Below are 19,970 nucleotides of genomic sequence, written 5' to 3'. Positions count from 1 at the left end.
CAAGCAGCTCATACAGAAAATACATTGCACTCATTTACTGACATTACCTAATAAGCAAAAGGCTCTCCATAGTATACCATAGTAATATACCATAGTAGATTGTTTGATTCTTTAAGTTTTACAGGTCATACAACATTTAACATCTATAAAGACAGATACATTAGCCGATTCATCAATGACGTTTACTCCTAGCCAATTCTTCTCCGGAAATGTATACCTGTTCTAACTGTAACAGAACTATACAATAAGCTCTCTGCCATATTCACTGGCGTTGTGTGAGGGTTCATAGGTATAGAAACCTCAAGGTGCATCTCAAGTAAATACTAAACTATAAATCTAAGACAAAACAGGACAGTTTCAGGAGGGAAGAGGGGACAGAAATATACAAAAGGCCTCCCTATACTTGGGGGATCATGATGCCGTCCCCGGCAAGGTGGATATCCAGTAGGCACCCCACGGTCTCCAGACTTTATCAATTAGGTCCCTCCGGTTATTCATGGCGGCTGTCAGGGTTTCCATACTCCACACCTCCCGAATCCTAGCCATCAAAATGTGATGTCATCAAGCATCGGGTCGATGTGACGATGTTCAAGATCAGCTTCCTAGTAGCTTTAGCCAACGGGTATTCAGTGACATGCAGCAGATAGAACAGTGGGTTTAAGGGGATAGATTTGATGGTACAAGTCACTAGAATTGGTGGCAAATGGGTCAATTATTGAAATATTGTAATAAACATTATTGAAGTACACAGCCATATGGAGTATCGTAGCACAGTGTAGCTAGCTGTATATGCCCTGCTCAGATTTAGAATTTTCCCCTATAAAATTATACCACATCTTCTGCCAAAAAAAGTCAAAGTTTTCACACGCCTACACCCAATATAATTGTTTCTACTGTGTCAATGTTCGCTCTCTGCCAAGAAACAGTCACTAAGTTGTACAGGGATTTAATGTAGAACCAAGAATATGTGATATAGACAAGCAAGCAGTCTCTAATAGTCATCAACATCTTTCCAAGTGATACAAGCCTATAAAGCACAGGATTAGCTATCCAGCCTCCGGGCCCAGGTAAAAAGTGTTATCAGCTGAAAGATTTCGTGGAGCATTGGGGCGTTTTCCAATAGAAACAACGCTTTAATATCAGTTTTAACGTTGGAACGGAATAAATTATGTATTTAACCATACAAGATTTGGGAAAAGATAAACATCTACTTGGTAACTTAAAATCAGTTAGTAAGAGAATGCCGGAGAAAACCGTATTAGTGCAGTTTTACACTGCCATGGTCGCTCAGCGCATCACAGATCGCCCGGTGTCCTATTGCACAGACAGACCACAGTGCAGAGGAGGGGACTCCAATCACCCTAGTTACAATTTGGCGCAGCTGTTAAGCCAGGAAGCAGGGAATCTCTGCATCATATGTTATTGTGATGCACAGAGGCAAGTCCGTGGAACAGGATACTGCACAGGACAACCTCTGCAGTGTGCGGGAGCCTGTATAAAGAACAGAAAGCATCTAACCCATTTATTTTCGACAACCTTGCAGGTTCCCACTGGAGTGGTTTCCATGTACCAAACTTATTTCTAGATCAAAAGACCAAAAGAAGTGTGTCATTTAAGTTATCACAATTGTGTCCAACAACTAAGGTATTTTGCCTAGAAGGGGTTTTCCAGACTCCCACTTAGTTTTCAAACAAATTCCATGCTCTACAGTGGGTGGTGCATTTTGCTTCTGGCCTCGTACAGTGCAGCATACATTGCTCTAGCCCAGTTATGGTAAACCGTTTAGAGATTGAGTACTCAAACTACACCAAAACCTACTTATTTAAACGCAAAGTGCCAACACAGAAGTTTTTAAAGTAATTTATAGCCAACTGCTCTGCCACAACTTCCACAATTCACATGAAGACAAGATTCTTAATCCTTTCACGACCCGGGAGGTAATAGCACATCACGGGTCGGCTGCATGGAGAGGGCTCACTGGCTGAGCCCTCTCCATAGCTGATAAGTCTTTGTTGCATATCGCAGCAAACCGGTAACACCCGTGATCGGTGCTAGCACCGTTTTACATTACTGCCGGTGGCTTCAAAAAGAGAAGTTGTCGCTCTGGATTAAGTCCATTCATTACTATGTGCTAATTACACCGAAGTATGAAAAACTTATTAGCGCCAGAAGATGGCAAAATCTGAAAAAAAAATGTTTGTATAGGAGGTTTTAATTTTTGTAAAATGTATGAAAAAATTTGAAAAATAGAAATGAAAATACAAAAAAAAGGGGCCAAGTCCTTAGAAGGTTAAATGTACTCAGGATAACAAAATAAAATTCACTGTTATTAACAAAAATACAGCATTTTACATATATAATTCGAACCTGTCCAACAGTCCTGATAAACTCCTGACTATGGTCAGGCAGATTTCTCTGGCATTAATAGCTTCTCTTCTACTGCATGGGGGCATGGCAGTGCTGACTGTGTTTTATTGATTGGGTAAGGTAGCAGTCTTATAGCCATCTCATGATTCTGATCAGTCTCATCTCTCTTTTTCTATGTCTCAGATTCTAGCAGAATGTTCGGAAGCTAAATAAAAGTGTAGATAAACCCTGTACCCTGATAATCTAAGCACATTGCCAACACACAGCATCTCATAGCACAGAGGGATCATGAAGTGTCTGCTCAGGGAGTCCCCGTCCACACTGTTAAATTTTACGCTGACCATCATTCAGTTATAAGAGCTAAAACAGCAATAAGTGACAAGTTGCTAAATAAGGGGTTAAAAATCATCATTATTGTATAAACATGACCAGTGGATTAAAATTTCAGAACTCTTTTACATGAGCAAACCACTTTAAATTAGTGCTGCATGACCAGGGAGAGACTGTGCTGTGGTGATGGCTTGGGTGCCTAAAGAAAGGGCTGAGTGCCACCAATGCCTTAGGTTCACTGCTACTGCACTAGCTCTTACCCAAGTTTCCCAAGTTGTAGTCAAAGTATCTTTATTCCTTTTATCCAGTTTACCTTTTTTTATCTGTGACATGAACTTTTGCAGGATAACTGCCTTTTAAAAAAAAACAAAAATATAGAATTAGACTCACCGGTAATTCACTTTCCATCTAGTCCTCCATGACGGCCCACTTGGAGGATGCCCCTTGACCTCTGTAGGGACAGGAAGCAGAGAGGTTAAAAGCCTCCCACCCGCATCCTCCCGCCAGTGTCTACCAAATAACTACACCGGTGGAAGGTACAACAAAATTTTATTTTGTATGTTAAACATTCACATACATACAGAATAAGTCAGGGAGGGAATATATATAGGCCGTCATGGAGGACTAGATGGAAAGTGAATTACCGGTGAGTCTAATTCTATATTTCCAATACGTCCCCCATGACGGCCCACTTGGAGATCTACCAGATAAGTAGAAGTTTTTAGGGTGGGATGACAGCTTGTAGAACTTTCCTGCCAAAGGAAAGATCTTGAGAACAAGGCAAATCCAGTCTGTAGTGTTTTATGAAGGTGGATGATGAGGCCCAGGTAGCGGCCTTGCAAATCTGCTCTAATGATGCACCTCTTTTTTCAGCCCAGGAAGTGGACATAGCCCTGGTGGAATGGGCTTTTAGGTCCGTTGGGGTCTCCTTCCCTTGTTGCGTATAACAGGTGGAGATAGCTAACTTTAGCCATCTTGCTATTGATGTTTTTGAGGCTTTTCTCCCTTTGTTTTTTCGCTGGAATTGAATAAACAAGTTATTGTCTAAACGCCAGGACTCTGTAGCCTTTATATAAGCTAGTACAATTCTTCTTACGTCTAGAAGGTGCCACGAAGCTTCCCTACTAGTGGAGGGGTTTTCGCAAAAGGATGGTAGTGTGATTTCTTGAGTTCTGTGAAATCTGGATGTCACCTTGGGAATGAAGCCTGGATCTAAAGTAAGAATTATACGATCAGACAAAACTCGCATATAAGGCTCTTTGATTGAGATAGCCTGAATTTCACCCAATCTTCTAGCTGTAGTGACAGCAACAAGAAGGGTAGTTTTTAACGTTAAGTTCTTTATGTTGGCGCTATCCAGAGGTTCAAATGGTGGTCTGGAAAGTGCGTCTAGGACCGGTTTTAGGTCCCATGTAGGAACTCTCCTGAGAATCTGGGGTCTGATTCTGGAGGAGGCTAGGATAAACCTTTTGACCCACCTGTGCTCCGCCAGTGGACGATCGCAGAAGGCGCCAAGGGCCGAGACCTGGACCTTTAAGGTGCTAGTAGAAAGGCCCTGTTCCAGGCCTTTCTGTAGAAAGTCCAAAATCTGTAAGATATTGGGGTTAGATTGAGATGGAGGATTATCTCCACAAAATGTTGCAAATTTTTTCCAAATTTTGTGATAAATTGCGAACGTAACCTTCTTCCTACTTGCCTTAAGAGTTGTTACTACAGCCATTGAAAGACCCCGCGATGTCAGGAATTCGGACTCAGGATCCAAGCTGTTAGCTGAAGCCGTCCAGGGTCGGGATGTAGAATCGGTCCCTGGTGTAACAGGTCTCTCCGTGAGGGTAGTATCACTGGTTGCTGCTGGGTCAGAGATGTCAACAGGGGATACCAGTTCTTCTTTGGCCAATTTGGACAGATCAGTATCACCCTTGCCTGGTCCGTAAGGATTTTTCTGAGGACCCTTGCCACTAAGGGAATAGGGGGAAAGGCATAGGAAAGAGGTTCGACCCATCGGTGGCTGAAAGCATCCAGTCGATCCTTCGGTGCTCCTGCCTCCAGAGTGTAGTATCGATGGCATACCGTATTCTTCTTTGTGGCGAAGAGATCGATTTGAGGAATTCCCCACAGACTTGTCAAATAGATGAAGACCTCTGGATTGATGCTCCATTCGTTGGGAGAAATTTGTTCCCTGCTGAGGTAGTCTGCCTCCTTGTTTAGAACTCCTCTCAGGTGAGTTGCGGAGAGGGAGAGCACGTTCTCCTCTGCCCAGGAGAAGATCGTATGTGTTAAGGTGGAAAGAGTTGTCGATCTTGTCCCCCCCTGTCTTCTTAAGACACCGCTGTGGTGTTGTCTGATAAAATGTGTACATGGTGGTTTTTCAGGAGAGGTGTATTTAGCCTTAGGGCTTCCCAGATGGCCCGTAGCTCTCGATAGTTTGATGGCTTCCGGGATTGGGAAGGCGTCCATAGACCTTGGGCGTAATGGGAAGGGAAGACCGCTCCCCAGCCCACACTGCTTGCGTCGGTCGCAATTGTGAGACGCGGAAGACAGTGCCAGTGGACCCCGTTCTCCAGGTTCTTTCTCTGTAACCACCACTGTAAACTTCTTTTTACTGAGGATGGGATGATGACCTTCTTGTCCAAACCTGAGGGTCTTCGATCCCAACTGCTCAGAATCCAATTCTGTAGGATGCGAGAATGATTTTGACTCCAGGCCACTGATGGGAGACAGGCTGTAAGGAGTCCTAAGATCTTCATGGCTCCTCGGATTGATATAGAAATCTTCATTCTGAAGGAGCGAACGTGTTGTCTCAGATCTTCCGCTTTCCCCTGAGGAAGAAAGGACATCAGATGAGTGGAATCTAACATTACACCAAGGAATTTCTTGAGGGTGGAGGGAGAAAGATCTGACTTTGGGGTGTTTATTAACCATCCCAACTCTGAAAGCTTGTATATCGTAAGATCTCTTGCTATAATGAGATCTGAACTGTCTTTTCCCACAATCAGCAGGTCGTCTAAATAAGGGATGATAGATGCTCCCTGAAGTCTCAGAAAAGCAACCACCTCCGCCATGATCTTTGTAAACACTCTTGGAGCTGATGAAATCCCAAAGGGGAGAGCCCGAAACTGAAAGTGTAGGACAGAACCCTCTGGAGAGAGGACAGAAAATCTTAAGAATTTTTGAGATGATGGGTGAATTGGGACGTGATAATAGGCGTCTTGCAGATCTATTGTGCACATGCAGTAACCGGTGTAAATGATTTGGGTCGCAGATCTTACCGATTCCATGTGGAAACGTCTGTAAGTGATGAACTTGTTCAAGGCCTTTAAGTTTATTATCATCCGGTTTGACCCGTTTGGTTTTTTGACCAGGAAGAGGGGAGAATAGAAGCCCGTCTTTTCTTGATCTTGAGGGACCCGGGAGATCACTCCTGCGAGAATGAGAGATGAGACTTCCTGCCAGATGAGAGAATGGGTAGAGGAAGAGGTAGATAATAAGGGAGGCATAAATCTTGATGGTGGGGGGGTACTGAATTCTATCCTGTATCCCGAGTTGATGATATTCAGGACCCAAGGGTTTGAGGTAATACGAGACCATTGGTTGACAAACCCTAGAAGACGCCCCCCCACTCTGGCGTCACTGTCTCTTCCCTCCGGAGTTGTCAGGGGAATTTGAGAATAGAAACCCCCGACCTCTGCCGCCTTTAGGGTAACTCCAGCGACCCTGTTTACCTTTGCCCCGAAAGGTCTCCTTGGTGTTCCAGAAGGGACGAAATGAAGGTTTCTTGGAAGGTGCTTTGTTCTCCGGAAACCCCTTCTTATCAGAGGCTCTTTCTAATATGGCGTCCAACTCTGGACCGAAGACGAAATCTCCAGCAAACGGGATGCTGCATAGCTTCGTTTTAGAACGAATGTCACCGCCCCATTGTTTTAACCACAAGGCTCTCCTTGTGGCATTTGTTAGAGCCCCTTCTTTGGCCGCAAAACGGACGCCTTCAGCTGAAGCATCGGCTAGAAAGGCAGTGGCAGATTTAAGAAGAGGAATACTTCCTAACAGAGAAGCTCTAGGGGTGCCTTCTCTGATGTGGGATTCCAATTGGTTTAACCAGAAGAAGAGGGTTCTGGCAACTGAGGTAGCCGATAAATTTGACTTCAGGCTTGTCATGGATGTTTCCCAGGCCCTTTTAAGAAGGGCATCTGCCTTTCGGTCCATAGGGTCTTTGAGTTGCGCCGAGTCTTCAAACGGTAAGTCTGTTTTCTTGACAACCTTTGTCACCTGCACATCCATTTTAGGAACAGAGTCCCAAACTTTGGAGACTTCCTGATCAAAGAATAGATGTCGTCTAAACCCCTTGGAAGTTGTGATCTTCTTCTCTGGGTCCTTCCATTCTTCTGTAATTAACCCCAAAAGGGTATCGTTAACTGGGAAAACGCGTTGTTTTTTGGCTCTCAGTCCTCCAAACAATTCGTCCTCTCTAGATGTGCAGGGGACTTCCTCTTCAATGTCTAGAGTTTCGCGAATGGCCTTCAGTAGATTATCTAACTCATCCAACTGAAAGAGGTGACGTGGGTCAGTCTTTTGACCTACATCCTGGGAATCGATTTCTTCTGTGTCCACCAAGGAGTAGGAAGGGACTTCAGAATCATAATTTTCCTCCTCAGAGGAGGAGATGTCCGCTAATCTTGGTTTTTTTGGAGGGGGTTCCTTCTGTGTTGCCGAAGCCACTGAAGCCACTACTTTCTCCTCAATAAAGGATTTTAGTTCATCCATAAATGAAGTTTTTTCCTCTCGCATAAACTCTTCTATACAGGTTTTACAAATGGGCTTCTGGTAAGCCTCGGGCATAGTGCGAAAACACATATTGCATTTCTTAGCAGTACTTCTGCTCTTAGCAGGTTTGCTAGCTTTTTCAGATTTTTCAGGTCTGTCCTCTTTACCTTTCCCCTTAGTCCCTTGATCCTTATCCTAAGGGAGAAAGGTAAGGAATAACTAACTTGGAGTTCTAATATGATATACTACTAGAACATGCCATACAGCACCACTTACGTAACCAAGGGGGTGGAGTAGGCCCAAGTCTGCCTCATCAGCCATGTCAAAAGATGTCTGGGACGGCCAGGCCACCGAACGGTATATGCTCCAAAACAGACACCATTTCTCTGATAGAGCTAAACTTTATACCTTAACGGGGAGCCCATCCCCCTAGCTGGTGGCTCTGCTGCGCTCGTTCGCTCCGAGGCGCGTCTGACGTCACTTCCGGTCGCGGCCGAAGTCGTCATCGGCCGCAAAGAACTCTTGGGAACGGAGCTTCCCGCGCGGCCTCGCGTAGGCCCCATTCGGCTGCTGGAGAGGACCGCTGTCCGGATCATCGAGGGACCAGGGAGGGAGGACCCGGCCGCGGACCCGATCCGGAGGGGAACTACGACCTGCAATAGGCCGGCGTAACCCCGGTAAGTTTCTTCTCTAAAAAAAGAACATGCGTCCCCCCCCCCCCTTAGGAGGAGAGGAGCCTCTCTGACCTATCCCCTGTAGGGACAGGAAGACACTGGCGGGAGGATGCGGGTGGGAGGCTTTTAACCTCTCCGCTTCCTGTCCCTACAGAGGTCAAGGGGCATCCTCCAAGTGGGCGTCATGGGGGACGTATTGGAAAATTAGATTTTGACATGCTTATAAAATAATCGGTTTTTATTTTGGGTTTTAAAGGACATCTACCACCAGTTTACGGTTTAGAGTGTCCTAATTAGGCTGCTCGTTACATCTAGGGGATGTGGGGACTGTTTTTTAACATTTTTTCCGGCATCTTTAATAACGAAATATTAACTTTCTAAAACAACCCGAGGTGCTCAGGCAGACAGCGCCCAAGTGCCTCTCAGCTTCCCTGGGTTTTAATTTATGCACACCCCTGGCTGGTGATGTCAGATTCGCGGCATGGAGAGAGTGGGGCATGTGCTTGCTCCTTGTTCCCCAGCCGGCAGCAGGAGAAGGATTGAAGTATTTTAAAAACAAAACCCTCTAAACACTAGAGTAAGAATAGATAAATGCACCAGGGTAGCTGAACTGGGATAGGAATAAGCTTTGATAGCAGAAGCTGGCATCAGCTGGTGCCAGTACCCACCATCTCAGGTCTTGTTCTGTGCACCTGTCTCAAAAGGACTCCAAATCAGCATCCAAGCCAAGCAGATATTTTAAGTGGCTACAGCAAAGTCATCGATCTGCACACCAACTTAGAAGCATCAGTGGTACTACAGCTTTGTCTTATTCACTTGAATGGTGAAAAAAAGTAGTCATAGTAGTCACACATCCAAACAAAGTTCATCAATATTATCACAAATAGAATTTCCAGTGTCACAAGATTTCAGGAACAGCTAAAATCAATGTGTACTGCCACACAAGGCTCAGTGAATCCCATAGAAATGTGCAGACTTTATTTTACTTCTGTTCTAAACAATGCAGTCTAGTAACCATTTAAGTCTCTTCTTAAATACATAGGTAGTCTAAGCAAATACTAAAGGAATCATTTCTTCTATGCTGAAAAGCATCTGTAAAATCCTAGCTCCAGGTCCATCACTCCGGTTAATTACTACTTCACCCCCAAGGCTTCTTTAACTCACGTTTATGTTTATTCCTAGAACTCACACCAAAAAGGTCAAGAGAGCCAGCGGCTTCTGGCAGTTACAATCTGCGAATTGTTCCAGCTCTGCGCCACTTGAGAAACACATTTGGCACCGAGTAAGTCTAAGGGCTGAGTGTTTAAATAAGCCCAGAAAATACAGAGTCTCACTTATCCCCCGGCCGTTGGGAAGGTTTCACATCACATGCCATATGAAAAGCTCACATTCTTTGCTGCTCCTGGGATATGTCCAAACCATGACATTTTGAAGGAGCTGTGCGTGTTACAGATGGAAGGGGCAGGTATGAGGCCCATTTTCACCTATCAGCCCCCCAGATAAATGCTGACCTGCGTGGCTGTGTTCAAGATAAATATACAGCTGACAGAACTGAAAGCCTATGAGGTCATGTGAATAAATAAAGGCTTGACAAAACATAGCTTTCCTCTGTTGTAGTTAATACATTGAACCCAGATACCATGGGCAAAAAACACCTTTTTAATTTTAACTAAAACAAAAATAAACGTTAACGTTGATTGAGATTCCACAAGGAGTGGCCTCACATAAAACTCTGATCAAGGAAGACACTAAAGGCAAGAATACATTCTGCTGCTCACAAACTGATAAACCTGACAAGTAAGAGCATTTTTTACCCTACAAACTGTACTGCGAAGACTACCCCATGCAGTTAGATGTACAGATACCGGTATGCTCGGCTAGGTAGGCCACAACACTACCCACATGTACGTTTCATAGGATGTGCTATTACAGTCCAACTGCTGGACCCCCGCCAATCATCTACATCAATTTTTCCATGCGTAGTCTGATGCACTTTGCAGGGATTATCTGGAGATTTTTTTTTTTTTAAACGGGCCAAAAAGAGTAAAAATAATAAGTGATGCCTACCACATATTCAAGAAATATACACACATGCCAGGTCACCTCCATGGACAAGAATTTTTATCAGGAGGGGCCATCACTGTACCCTTAAAGCCATGGCACTTCACAGTGGTCAGACATATTGGTAGAGTATGCAAGGAAGTTATGAAACATATGTAGACATTTCCTCCACCAATCACAATATAACATGGTATACAGGCAGAGTATGCCAGAAGTCTTGTTGCTATGGATTACAGAGCAGGGTTGCACTTTGCATGGTTTGATTAGCTAATTTAATAAATAAATCATTGTGAAAGTAGGGACAGGTCTGGGCAATATATGCTTTTGTAAAACCCAAAATTCTGTTTACTTTGCTAATGTGGAATAATAGCAGAGGTATGTTAACTATGCACCAGCCATTCCACAACAACACATTAAACATTCCAGGAGATAGAGATGTATTATTATACTATGCAGATAATAACCACACTGTTCAACATGAGCCTAATTGATAGGAACTGGGGATACACAAGTGCTAATATGAGATGGACTCCCACACAAGTGGCTCAGGTAGTGCAGCTCACCCAGGATAGCACATCAATGCGAGCTGTGGCAGGAAGGCTTGTTGTGTCTGTTCTGTAGTGTCCAGAGGCTGGAGGATCTACCAAGAGACAGTCCAGTTCACCAGAGGATGTGGAGGGGGCCGTAGGAGGGCAACAACCCAGCAGTAAAACTGCTACCTCCGCTTTTGTGCAAGGAGGAACACGGCCAGAGTCCTGCAAAATGACCTCCAGCAGCCACCAATGTCCATGTGTCTGCACAAATGGTTAGAAATGGACTTCATGAGGTTGGTATGAGGGCCTGACATCCACACATGGGGTTGTACTCACAGCCCAACACCAAGCTTGGCATTTGCCAGAGAATACCAGGATTGGCCAATTCTCCACTGGCACCCTGTGTGCTACACAGGTGAATGCAGGTACACACTGAGCACATGTGACAGACCTGAGAGTCTGGAGACGCTGTGGAGAGCAATCTGTAACATCCTTCAGCATGACTGGTTTGGCAGTGGGTCAGTAATTGTGTGGGGTGGCATTTCTTTATAGGACTGCACAGCCCTCCATGTGCTTTGCCAGACGTAGCCCGACTGCCATTAGGTACCAAAATGAGATCCTCAGACTCCTTGTGAGACTATATGCTGGGTTCCTCCTAATGCAGGACAATGCTAGACCTCATGTGGTCGGGGTGTGTCAGCAGTTCCTGCAAGATGAAGGCATTGAAGCTATGGACTGGCCCGCTCTTTTCCCAGGCCTGAACCCAATTGAGCACATCTAGGACATCATGTCCCGCTCCATCCATTAAAGTTGTAAACTGCCCTTCTATGGGTTTTCAAATAAAAGATGCAGGTCCAATTCATGCACTATGGCTATAAAAGGGACCATATTCGCACATATGTGTGCATTACATAAGCCACAAACAATAGGCCCATGGTCTGTTATTAGCGACAGGCGTCATTGGCATGTGAGGTCGGCTCACACACCGATGAGAGGAGAAGAGATTACCCAAGCCACAAATTTTGGCAGTAAGAAAACCTTCCATGAGTTTTTTGGCTTGGAACACCAGAATGCTCAATGGCACTATGGAAACCATAGCTGCGGGCATGAGCCTATATAAATAAATATATAGGGACATGTGCTAGTCCCAAAAACCATCAGCTATCACAAATCCCCAATATACATTCCTACGCATGAGGCATTAAATTTAAGTAACTACTCCAGAAGCCCAGGCTACAAGCTCAAGAAATGTAAGGAACTTCATATCACTTTGATGGTCTGGAGGAAAATAAAAGAAAACATTCTTTCACTGTAACAAATGATTTAGAAACTGAAGTATGGCACTATATGGTAGGATCAAGCAGAATACCTAGGGTTAAAAGGATTTGAAAAAATAAAACCTAAAAATGTACAGTCCTTAAAATGGTAGCAATAAAAAGTCATCTCATCTTGCAGAAAAATGACACCTCATACAACTCCGTAAACTGAAGTATGAAAAGTTATTTGTGCCAGAAGATGGCAAAAAAATAAAAATAAATTCTTACACAAGGTTTTAATTTTTTAAAATGTATTAAAATACAATAAGACCTGTATAAGTTTATCATCCCTGTGATCTTACCAAACCAAAGAATGAAATTGGAGGTGTTATATGGAGCTCATTGTGAAATTCGTTATGTGCTTTTTCACCAATTTCACAGCATCTGGAAGTATATTTCGGCTTCCCAGTACAAAGCATGGAATAATAGATACCATCACTAAGAAGTACAATTTCTTACGCAGAAATAAACTTTGTCCATTTTTAATTGACTAGATTGCCTTTAACTGACTGGTTTGAGAGAATCAAAAATTTCACAATTATCAGAAAATAGAAAAATATTAATCCTTGTAAAACAGAACGCATAGTATTAAGATGTTCCCTTGTGTGCTTGCTTACTCTTGCATTTTCACAATGTCTTTAATATTAAAATAGTGCAAGCAAGAAAAGGAGGGACTGCAATCTGAAAAGAAATGGTTTAGCATTGAGAATTATTTGCAGATAATGAGCAAAGTTGTAATAAATTATGCATGTCCCAGTGCTGAAGCTATTGATTAAATGCTGGAAAATCGTCTAACAGCTAGGAAACACTTGGTCCCTGAATAACTTTTGATAAACTCTTCTTGAAGCTCATGCTCAATGGAGCGTTGCACATCTTTATATAAAAGCGCTGTGGCACTCTGCAGGAGAGCCCATTGTCAGGGGGCCGCCTGGCTAGCTTCCATTCAGTATGTCAGTGTGGCCAACTACAAGCCTGGCTCTGCATATATGATGGCTACTAATAAAGAGATCTACTGCACAAGTCATCGTCATACTGCTGCTCAGGTGGAAGAAACTGTGCATAGTCCAAACAAGGTACCACCAAAGATTGCAAGAAGTGACCAGATCCTATAAAATGCTACAATAACTAACATGCCTTGTATCACATCGATTACTTCAGTGTTCCCCAACCATTTTGGATCCGAGAACCAGCTGCATCCAAAACATTTTCACCAAAAAATTGTGTGCCTCGCATATACTTCATTTCTAACTCCAACCCATATAATGTCCAATTTCCTGCAGCCCACGGTCTTAAATGCCCCCTTTTCTGTAGCCCCCTCTATAGTTCCCCTTTTTCTGTAGCTCTTCTCAATGTCTTGATAAGGAGGGGCTACACAAAAGGGGACATTATAATAACGCTTTTCTATTGTCTTTGGCCTTTATATACATACCACATATATGCACATATATACACACACATACTACATATAAGTATAAGCCAACCCGAGTATACACCAAGGCAACTAATTTTACCACTAAAAAAAACTGGCCAGCTGCAGCCTCCCTCGTGACTAAACTGGCCAGCTGCAGCCTCCCTCGTGACTAAACTGGCCAGCTGCAGCCTCCCTCGTGACTAAACTGGCCAGCTGCAGCCTCCCTCGTGACTAAACTGGCCAGCTGCAGCCTCCCTCGTGACTAAACTGGCCATGCTGGTCGTGTCACCGGCTGATTACAACATAGCGGGTGCACGCAGACAGAGAGCATAGACATGACTCTGCCACACTGCCAAGAATCTGAGATGAAAAGATACCGGAGCCACGGGGTGAAAAAGAGCACCTGAGGTAAGTACCATGTTTTTTTTTTTACCTTGGCCCAGGACCTGATGTTCCACGGCCTCGGCCCGTGGTTGGAGACCACTAGATTACATGACTTGTATCTAAAGAAACTTCCCTTCAATGGTTGGAAAAAACTTGTGTGACTTAGGTTATGCCACCGTGTAACAAAATGGGCTAGCATTTTGCCCTATTACCTGGTGTTTACAGTTTGATCATCCAGCAGCACGCTGATACATGTAGCTCATTTAAAGGAAACCTACCATTTCAAATCGTCGGTGTAAGCTGTAAGCTCAGGATGAGCTGGTGCCGGTGCTTAGTTTCGTTAGTGTTATAAACCGCGGTATCGCGGTTTTAACACTTTTTAAACTTTAAAGCAGGAACTGCTTCGGCGCTGCGTGCGCCTACATAGGAAATGCCGCAGGCGTTGCGCGCTAGCACTAACGAAACTAAGCACCGGCACCAGCTCACCCTGAGCTGGTGCTCGGTGTTTACAGCTTACACCGACGATTTGAAATGGTAGGTTTCCTTTAAAGACAGACTATCCCAGCTCTTTACTTTATAACCTTTATAAAGCATCAGTGAATTGTCCCATTTCTACAGCGTACACAAGACGACATGTAAATAGACAAAATGACACAACTTCTAATAAGCTAAACCTGTGTTCATAACCTGACAACCAAAAGGTTTAGGCAGACCAGAACCATTTTAGGATGTAAACAACTATATTTTGGGGAAATTCTGATGATATCTTTACAAAACATAGAACAAAATGTGCATTTTAACATATCTGTGGAAAACAAATTTATGCTGGAATGCGATGGACAGCACAACAATACGTTTCTAAACTACTGTAATGTAAATCAAGGGATTAGTTCAAGCTCCAGCTAACCAAGATCAGAGGGTCCACGCAACAATGACATTCCAATAATCACAAAAGGCAATGCACCCTTGTAGAGTAGCAAACCACAAATAGCCCACTACAAAAAAAAAAAAAAAAAGTTGGTGGTGGTGGGTTGAAATTATCCCCAAGCACCACAAGTCACAGAAATCTCTGTGATTTGTGGTAACAGTTATCATAACAATCATTGTAAACCTATAATAAGGGCAGTGTGACAAACCAATCCAGCAGGATTACGTTACAGAATTATACAATTGAAAACACTTGGAATTATTTAGTATTTCACTCTCTTTCTAAAAAGTAGAAATTTAAGAATTAATTCTGCATAAACTAAATCTTACCAAGTATTAGGACAGTAACCAGCAGTATAACCCATAGAGGATATGTAACTGTTGGCTTCCGCCATGACTTGGGTGAAGAACCATGGATGTGGTGCAAAGGTTAAATTCCGCTACCCAAATCTGCAGCAATAACTAACATGCTTTGGGGTCTTCACTTGTGAATAAAAAAAGAAGCAGCTTGCACTACATTACAAGAGAAAAGCAGGCAGATCCGGCCTAAATCCAAAACGGGAAATTGCACTAGCTCACCAACATTCACCCTGTAGTGACTCTTGTATAAAACAATAAATGGACAGCTATTTTGATAACCCATAAAAGCCATAAAACACATTCCCTCGTCAATGAAAAATCAATCAATATAAAACGTTATCAGTGAAGTAAATGGCAGATCTGTTCATCATTAACAGGCCACTTACCAAGTATAGTTTTATCAGGTCTTAAGCCAAGCATTCCAACTACATGCGGGTGCCACAAGCAACATACACTATAACATAGGGTCATTTAAATGAATGGTGAGATACAGTGAGCTGTTCACATACAGTCATGTAAAGCAGACAACAACTCTCAATAGGTAACAAGGGCAGGAGTTGTCTGGAGTAAGTAAATCCATTCAAATATTTGAGCACTTAAATTAGTTTCCTTTGTAAGTTTATTTTCTATAATGCGAGAATGCCTTTAATAATGTGCCACAGTGGCTCCTTATCTCACCGATTAGAGGCTTCATCTTTAAGAGGCCTCTAATTATCTATGATGATTCTGATTATAGGATGGCTTAAACAATAAATGCATTTTACCTTTCAACTGCTGTGGAGCAGAACAGTTATTGTGCCCTGTAAGCCATCGCAGATTGAAGAGACTATAAGGATAGGTGACCAATATCGGAAAAGGAATTGGTGGGGCTCAATTGTCAGTACGGCTGCAGCACTTACTACTTATGGCTGTGCTTAGCATTGCATCTCAATGCTATTAACTTGAATGGGGCCAAGCAGCAGCATGGACATGATGTCACAAGCCTAAAAAATAGAAAGCAGACCTTGTTAGTGCAGTGCGGGCTCCCCACAATACTTAGGATGTATCCTAAAAACCTGTTATTTACCGATGGTGACATTTATCTCCTGTATTGTATACTGTCAATTAGTTGCATAACAGTTTCTAAATATATTTTATGCAGCTAAAGAAAGGTATTTTTTTTCTAGCTACAGAAAAGGTATAATAGAAAGCTGCACAACTCATGATTTGCAGCCACTCCTGGTTTTGACACACAAATTCAAGCAACACATTGACCAAAATAAGCGTGAATGAAGTCAAATATTTAAGTTTTAACTACACATAGAGCATCCTCGCCAATATGTGGAGTGCCAGGTATATACGTATATTATATATATTAAAAAAAAAAAAAATCATAGAAACTACCTCCATTAATTATCATCCACGTTTATCAGAGGGTGTAATGTTACGCTCCCAGAGCAAAATCTGTAGAGTAGCCCGACCACCTACCATGTACTGTTTATAATACAGACATCTCTAAGTAGATGTTGGGACCCGTCAGCTTTCAAAACCTGGAAGTGACCAGCCATCACTGCAACTATTCACAGTTTAAAGGGAGTTTGCTAATAGTTTTGTCCATAGGGTTACATATTGTTCCTAGAGGGATGTGTAACCATACTTTTGTCTAATTTGTAAAAAGCAGCAGGGCGTGGAAAATGCATTACCGTATTTTTCGGACTATAAGGCGCTCTAAAAATCCTTTGATTTGCTCAGAAATCAAAGGTGAGCCTAATAGTCCAGTGCGCCTTCTATATAAACCGTACTTACAGACAACAGCTGCCTTGAACAGTGCACAAGTCTGCCACCTGCTGGTCATTTATCCTTATAATCCGGTGCGCCTTATATATGCACCTAGACACTTTAGCAGGCATTTATTGATGGCACCATCATATACTCTGGTGCGCCTTTTAGTCCGAAAAATACTGTAACATTCCAGGATTGTAGCTGAATATTAAGCTTATATTGCTGTTCTGTGAGATCTCAGCCTAAGACCTCTTTAACTTGGGCATGTGCTTGGCCGGACCAGATTCACGACTAGCACACGGCCAGGTGGAGAAGGAAGGGGAAATGAGCGCTCCTCACCCATCACCTATCCATTGACAGCCGAGCAGCTCCATCATGATGGATGAGACACTTTGTGCTATAGCAGCCATCTAACTGAATATGACAGCAATTACTCAGAGAAGAGCGGATTAGTCTTGTAGCAGGTTTCTGAAGAGATATCACTGGGCTTTAAGTCCTACTGCTACATACCTCATTTGAGTATATTGTATGGTTTCAGTTCTCCAGGGTTACTTTGCAACTTAGCAGAAAAATTTTATAGACATACACTCTAAGAATTAAAATGCTACTGGCCCTTTAATCAGTCCTGTGACTTTGTCCCCGTGTAGGAAACACAGGACAGAAGATGGCCGCTGGTCAGGTGTCCACATCACATGTCCTGCACCTGCCTGGGCAGGTCATATGATCATCACTATGTTTGGTTGCATTCTGTTGGTTGCAGTTAATAATTATTATTATTTATATAGTGCACACAGATTACACAGCGCTGCACAGAGATTGCCAAAATCGGCCCCTGTTCGCCTTGGGGCTCACAATCTAATCAACCTACCAGTATGTTTGGGAGTGTGGAAGGAAACAGGAAGAAACCCACGTAAACATGGAGAGAACATACAAACTCTTTGCAGATGTTGACCTGGATGGGAATTGAACTCTGGAACGCATCCAATATGGCCAGTGTGTGGTGATGGGGGTTACACATCATTTCTCAGTAACAGAGCTGGAGAGTCTGTTACAACATCACTGTTAGCAAAGCCTGAGAGGAAGGAGCTGTTACTGAGAACTGAGGGATCATGGGACTTGTAGATAACTGCCTACTTTAGAACAGCCATAACATTTTGTATATCTTAAAAGCAAACTTTTTAAACTTCGCTTTGTGATTAACGACATGAGTTTTGTTGTATTCAATTATTTACAGCATTATGAGTTGTTACATTATATTCACGGAAAACCCCTTAAAGTTTTGCCAGCTGGATACAGAAAAGGTCTGCATTGCATAAATTGCTACAGTACAGCTCTAAAATTCGGCAATGATACAGAGATTCACTGAGGTAAAAAAAAATCACTTGCCAAGTGCCACTATACACCACACTACAGTGTTCAACACAGCAACAAAAATGTCACTATGCAAAACTCTTGGAAGATCCAGTAGGAATACATCACTGCCCATAGCACTAGAAATTATTTGTCAGATGAAAAAAGGTCATCAAATGCCCACTGGGCATTTGTGTGATATTTTACATATGAATTGCACAACACACTGTCCATTGGTTTTAGGAGTAGTTTTAGACATTTCCAGAATTTTGTGTTTAACCAGGGCATGTTTTGAAACAAACACTGTGGTGGTTTTACCAAAAACCTCAGGTTAAAAAAAAAAAAAAAAACACCATAAAATCATGCGTGTAGCAAAGGATGCATTGCCTATTCATGATACAACTTTTTGCAATGACTGTCCACACATGAACCCAGCCCTATAGGTGATCAGGGTGAGGCCAAGCAGAGCAAGCATGCCAAAATCTATAGATTGCACAATGACAACATTGCCAAGGTTTGTACTGAAAACTGGACTTTACGAGCCAGCCACAAGGTAGCAACAGAAGCACATGGGCTTGTGGATCCCCAGGAGCACAACAAAAGTCATACATTCCCTTATAAGAAGCACACATCAGTACAGCATCCAATAGCAATCGCTGCATGTACCATCAATCTATAATCTATCACACCTATAAGGACAATCAGTGTGTTAGATGCCCATTTACCACTATACAATGAAGGGGGGATATCAGCTGCATGCACACACATGCTGGTATATCTACTGCAGATTAATGATGACTTCAGAGTGCAACAATTTTGTTATTAAAGCCTTTGCCTCAGCTCTAGCTACGTGTCTCCTCACCCTTGTAAATAACCCCAACATTTCCTAAAATTCCAATAATTGAAAGTAGATGATAGAAAATATAACCAGAAGCAGCCAAGGTCTTATAACAGTGACGCAAATACACACTGATGACGTCATAATTGACCGCCAGATGTAAGCTTGTAGCTCGTGGATGAGCTCATCAGGCATTCGGCGCCCATGGGCAGCAAAACCAGCGAAATTTCGCCCTCACCACTCCCAGCACTGCCCACAGGCTGCACTGGTGATAGCAGGAGTGCACAGGGCAGCCATGTTCCCCCTCCCCACCGTGTCTCCCTAGTGCAGGCTACACGATAGGAGGAGTAATCCGGCCCGCTCGTTCTCTCTCCCAAAGTTACTTACGGCTCTCCATCGGGGACCGGGGAGGCTGCGTTCACAGCCGGGACTCGCTCCCCGGGCTCCAGGCCGCCAGCTGGACCGACGCTGCTCGCTGTGCGCAGATTCCGAACGTTACTGCTTCCGGGTCACACGAACACCGGCCGCGGGGACGCGCACAGACCAGCTGAGAACAACGCAGGGACGTGCGCGCTCGCATTGTGACGTCACCGGCCGAGACGTAGGAAGGCGCGAGAGCGACCGCCTGCCGCAAGTTTCTTAAAGTTACAGTGTAAGACGGTCTGTGATGTCAGAAGCCGCCGTGTGTGAACTAGTGGAGGGAGCGCAAAAAAACCCCTCAAGATATTGGGGGACTTTTGTCTGGTGCTTATTTGTGGTTTTTTCCCCAGCCATATTTATCAAAGTAGGTTTATTTGTTGGTCCCATTAATCCCCTTTTTTGCTACTTTTTGTCAAATGTTGCAGAAAGGACTAAATATACTGCAAAATGTTGCAAATAACTCCACAGAATCTAAGG

At 43.4% G+C, this 19,970-nt stretch overlaps 2 protein-coding genes across 4 annotated transcripts in view; both read right to left on the bottom strand.

Moving 5' to 3' along the window:
- Positions 1 to 19,645, bottom strand: part of FRS2 (fibroblast growth factor receptor substrate 2) — a 36,058-nt gene extending 16,413 nt beyond the window's left edge. The window contains exons 1-2 of one of the 3 annotated variants that reach the window (XM_072146690.1): positions 19,461 to 19,645; positions 16,024 to 16,107 (exon numbers count right to left, since the gene is read on the bottom strand). The gene's annotated coding sequence lies outside the window, so the exon portion shown is untranslated. Of the gene's footprint in view, positions 1 to 15,888; positions 15,995 to 16,023; positions 16,108 to 19,460 lie in introns of those variants that run through there. The other 2 variants (XM_072146689.1, XM_072146691.1) reach the window with 2 other exon arrangements.
- On the bottom strand, positions 3,094 to 6,285 carry LOC140126812 (uncharacterized). The gene is made up of 2 exons (XM_072146688.1): positions 4,176 to 6,285; positions 3,094 to 3,909 (listed from the first exon to the last, which is right to left on the bottom strand). The coding sequence occupies exon 1, from the start codon at positions 6,283 to 6,285 to the stop codon at positions 4,435 to 4,437; it is 1,851 nt and encodes a 616-aa protein (XP_072002789.1). The 3' UTR covers positions 3,094 to 3,909; positions 4,176 to 4,434.
- Positions 19,646 to 19,970: the final 325 nt, after the last annotated feature.

This window comes from Engystomops pustulosus, chromosome 4 (assembly GCF_040894005.1).
Source record: "Engystomops pustulosus chromosome 4, aEngPut4.maternal, whole genome shotgun sequence".
In the NCBI taxonomy this organism is placed as follows: domain Eukaryota; kingdom Metazoa; phylum Chordata; class Amphibia; order Anura; family Leptodactylidae; genus Engystomops; species Engystomops pustulosus.
This window is presented reverse-complemented; position numbering and strand designations above follow the sequence as displayed.

Bases quoted from the DNA above. Each gene is read 5' to 3' on its own strand.
- LOC140126812 (XM_072146688.1), bottom strand. From the start codon at position 6,285: ATGGTCTCGTATTACCTCAAACCCTTGGGTCCTGAATATCATCAACTC.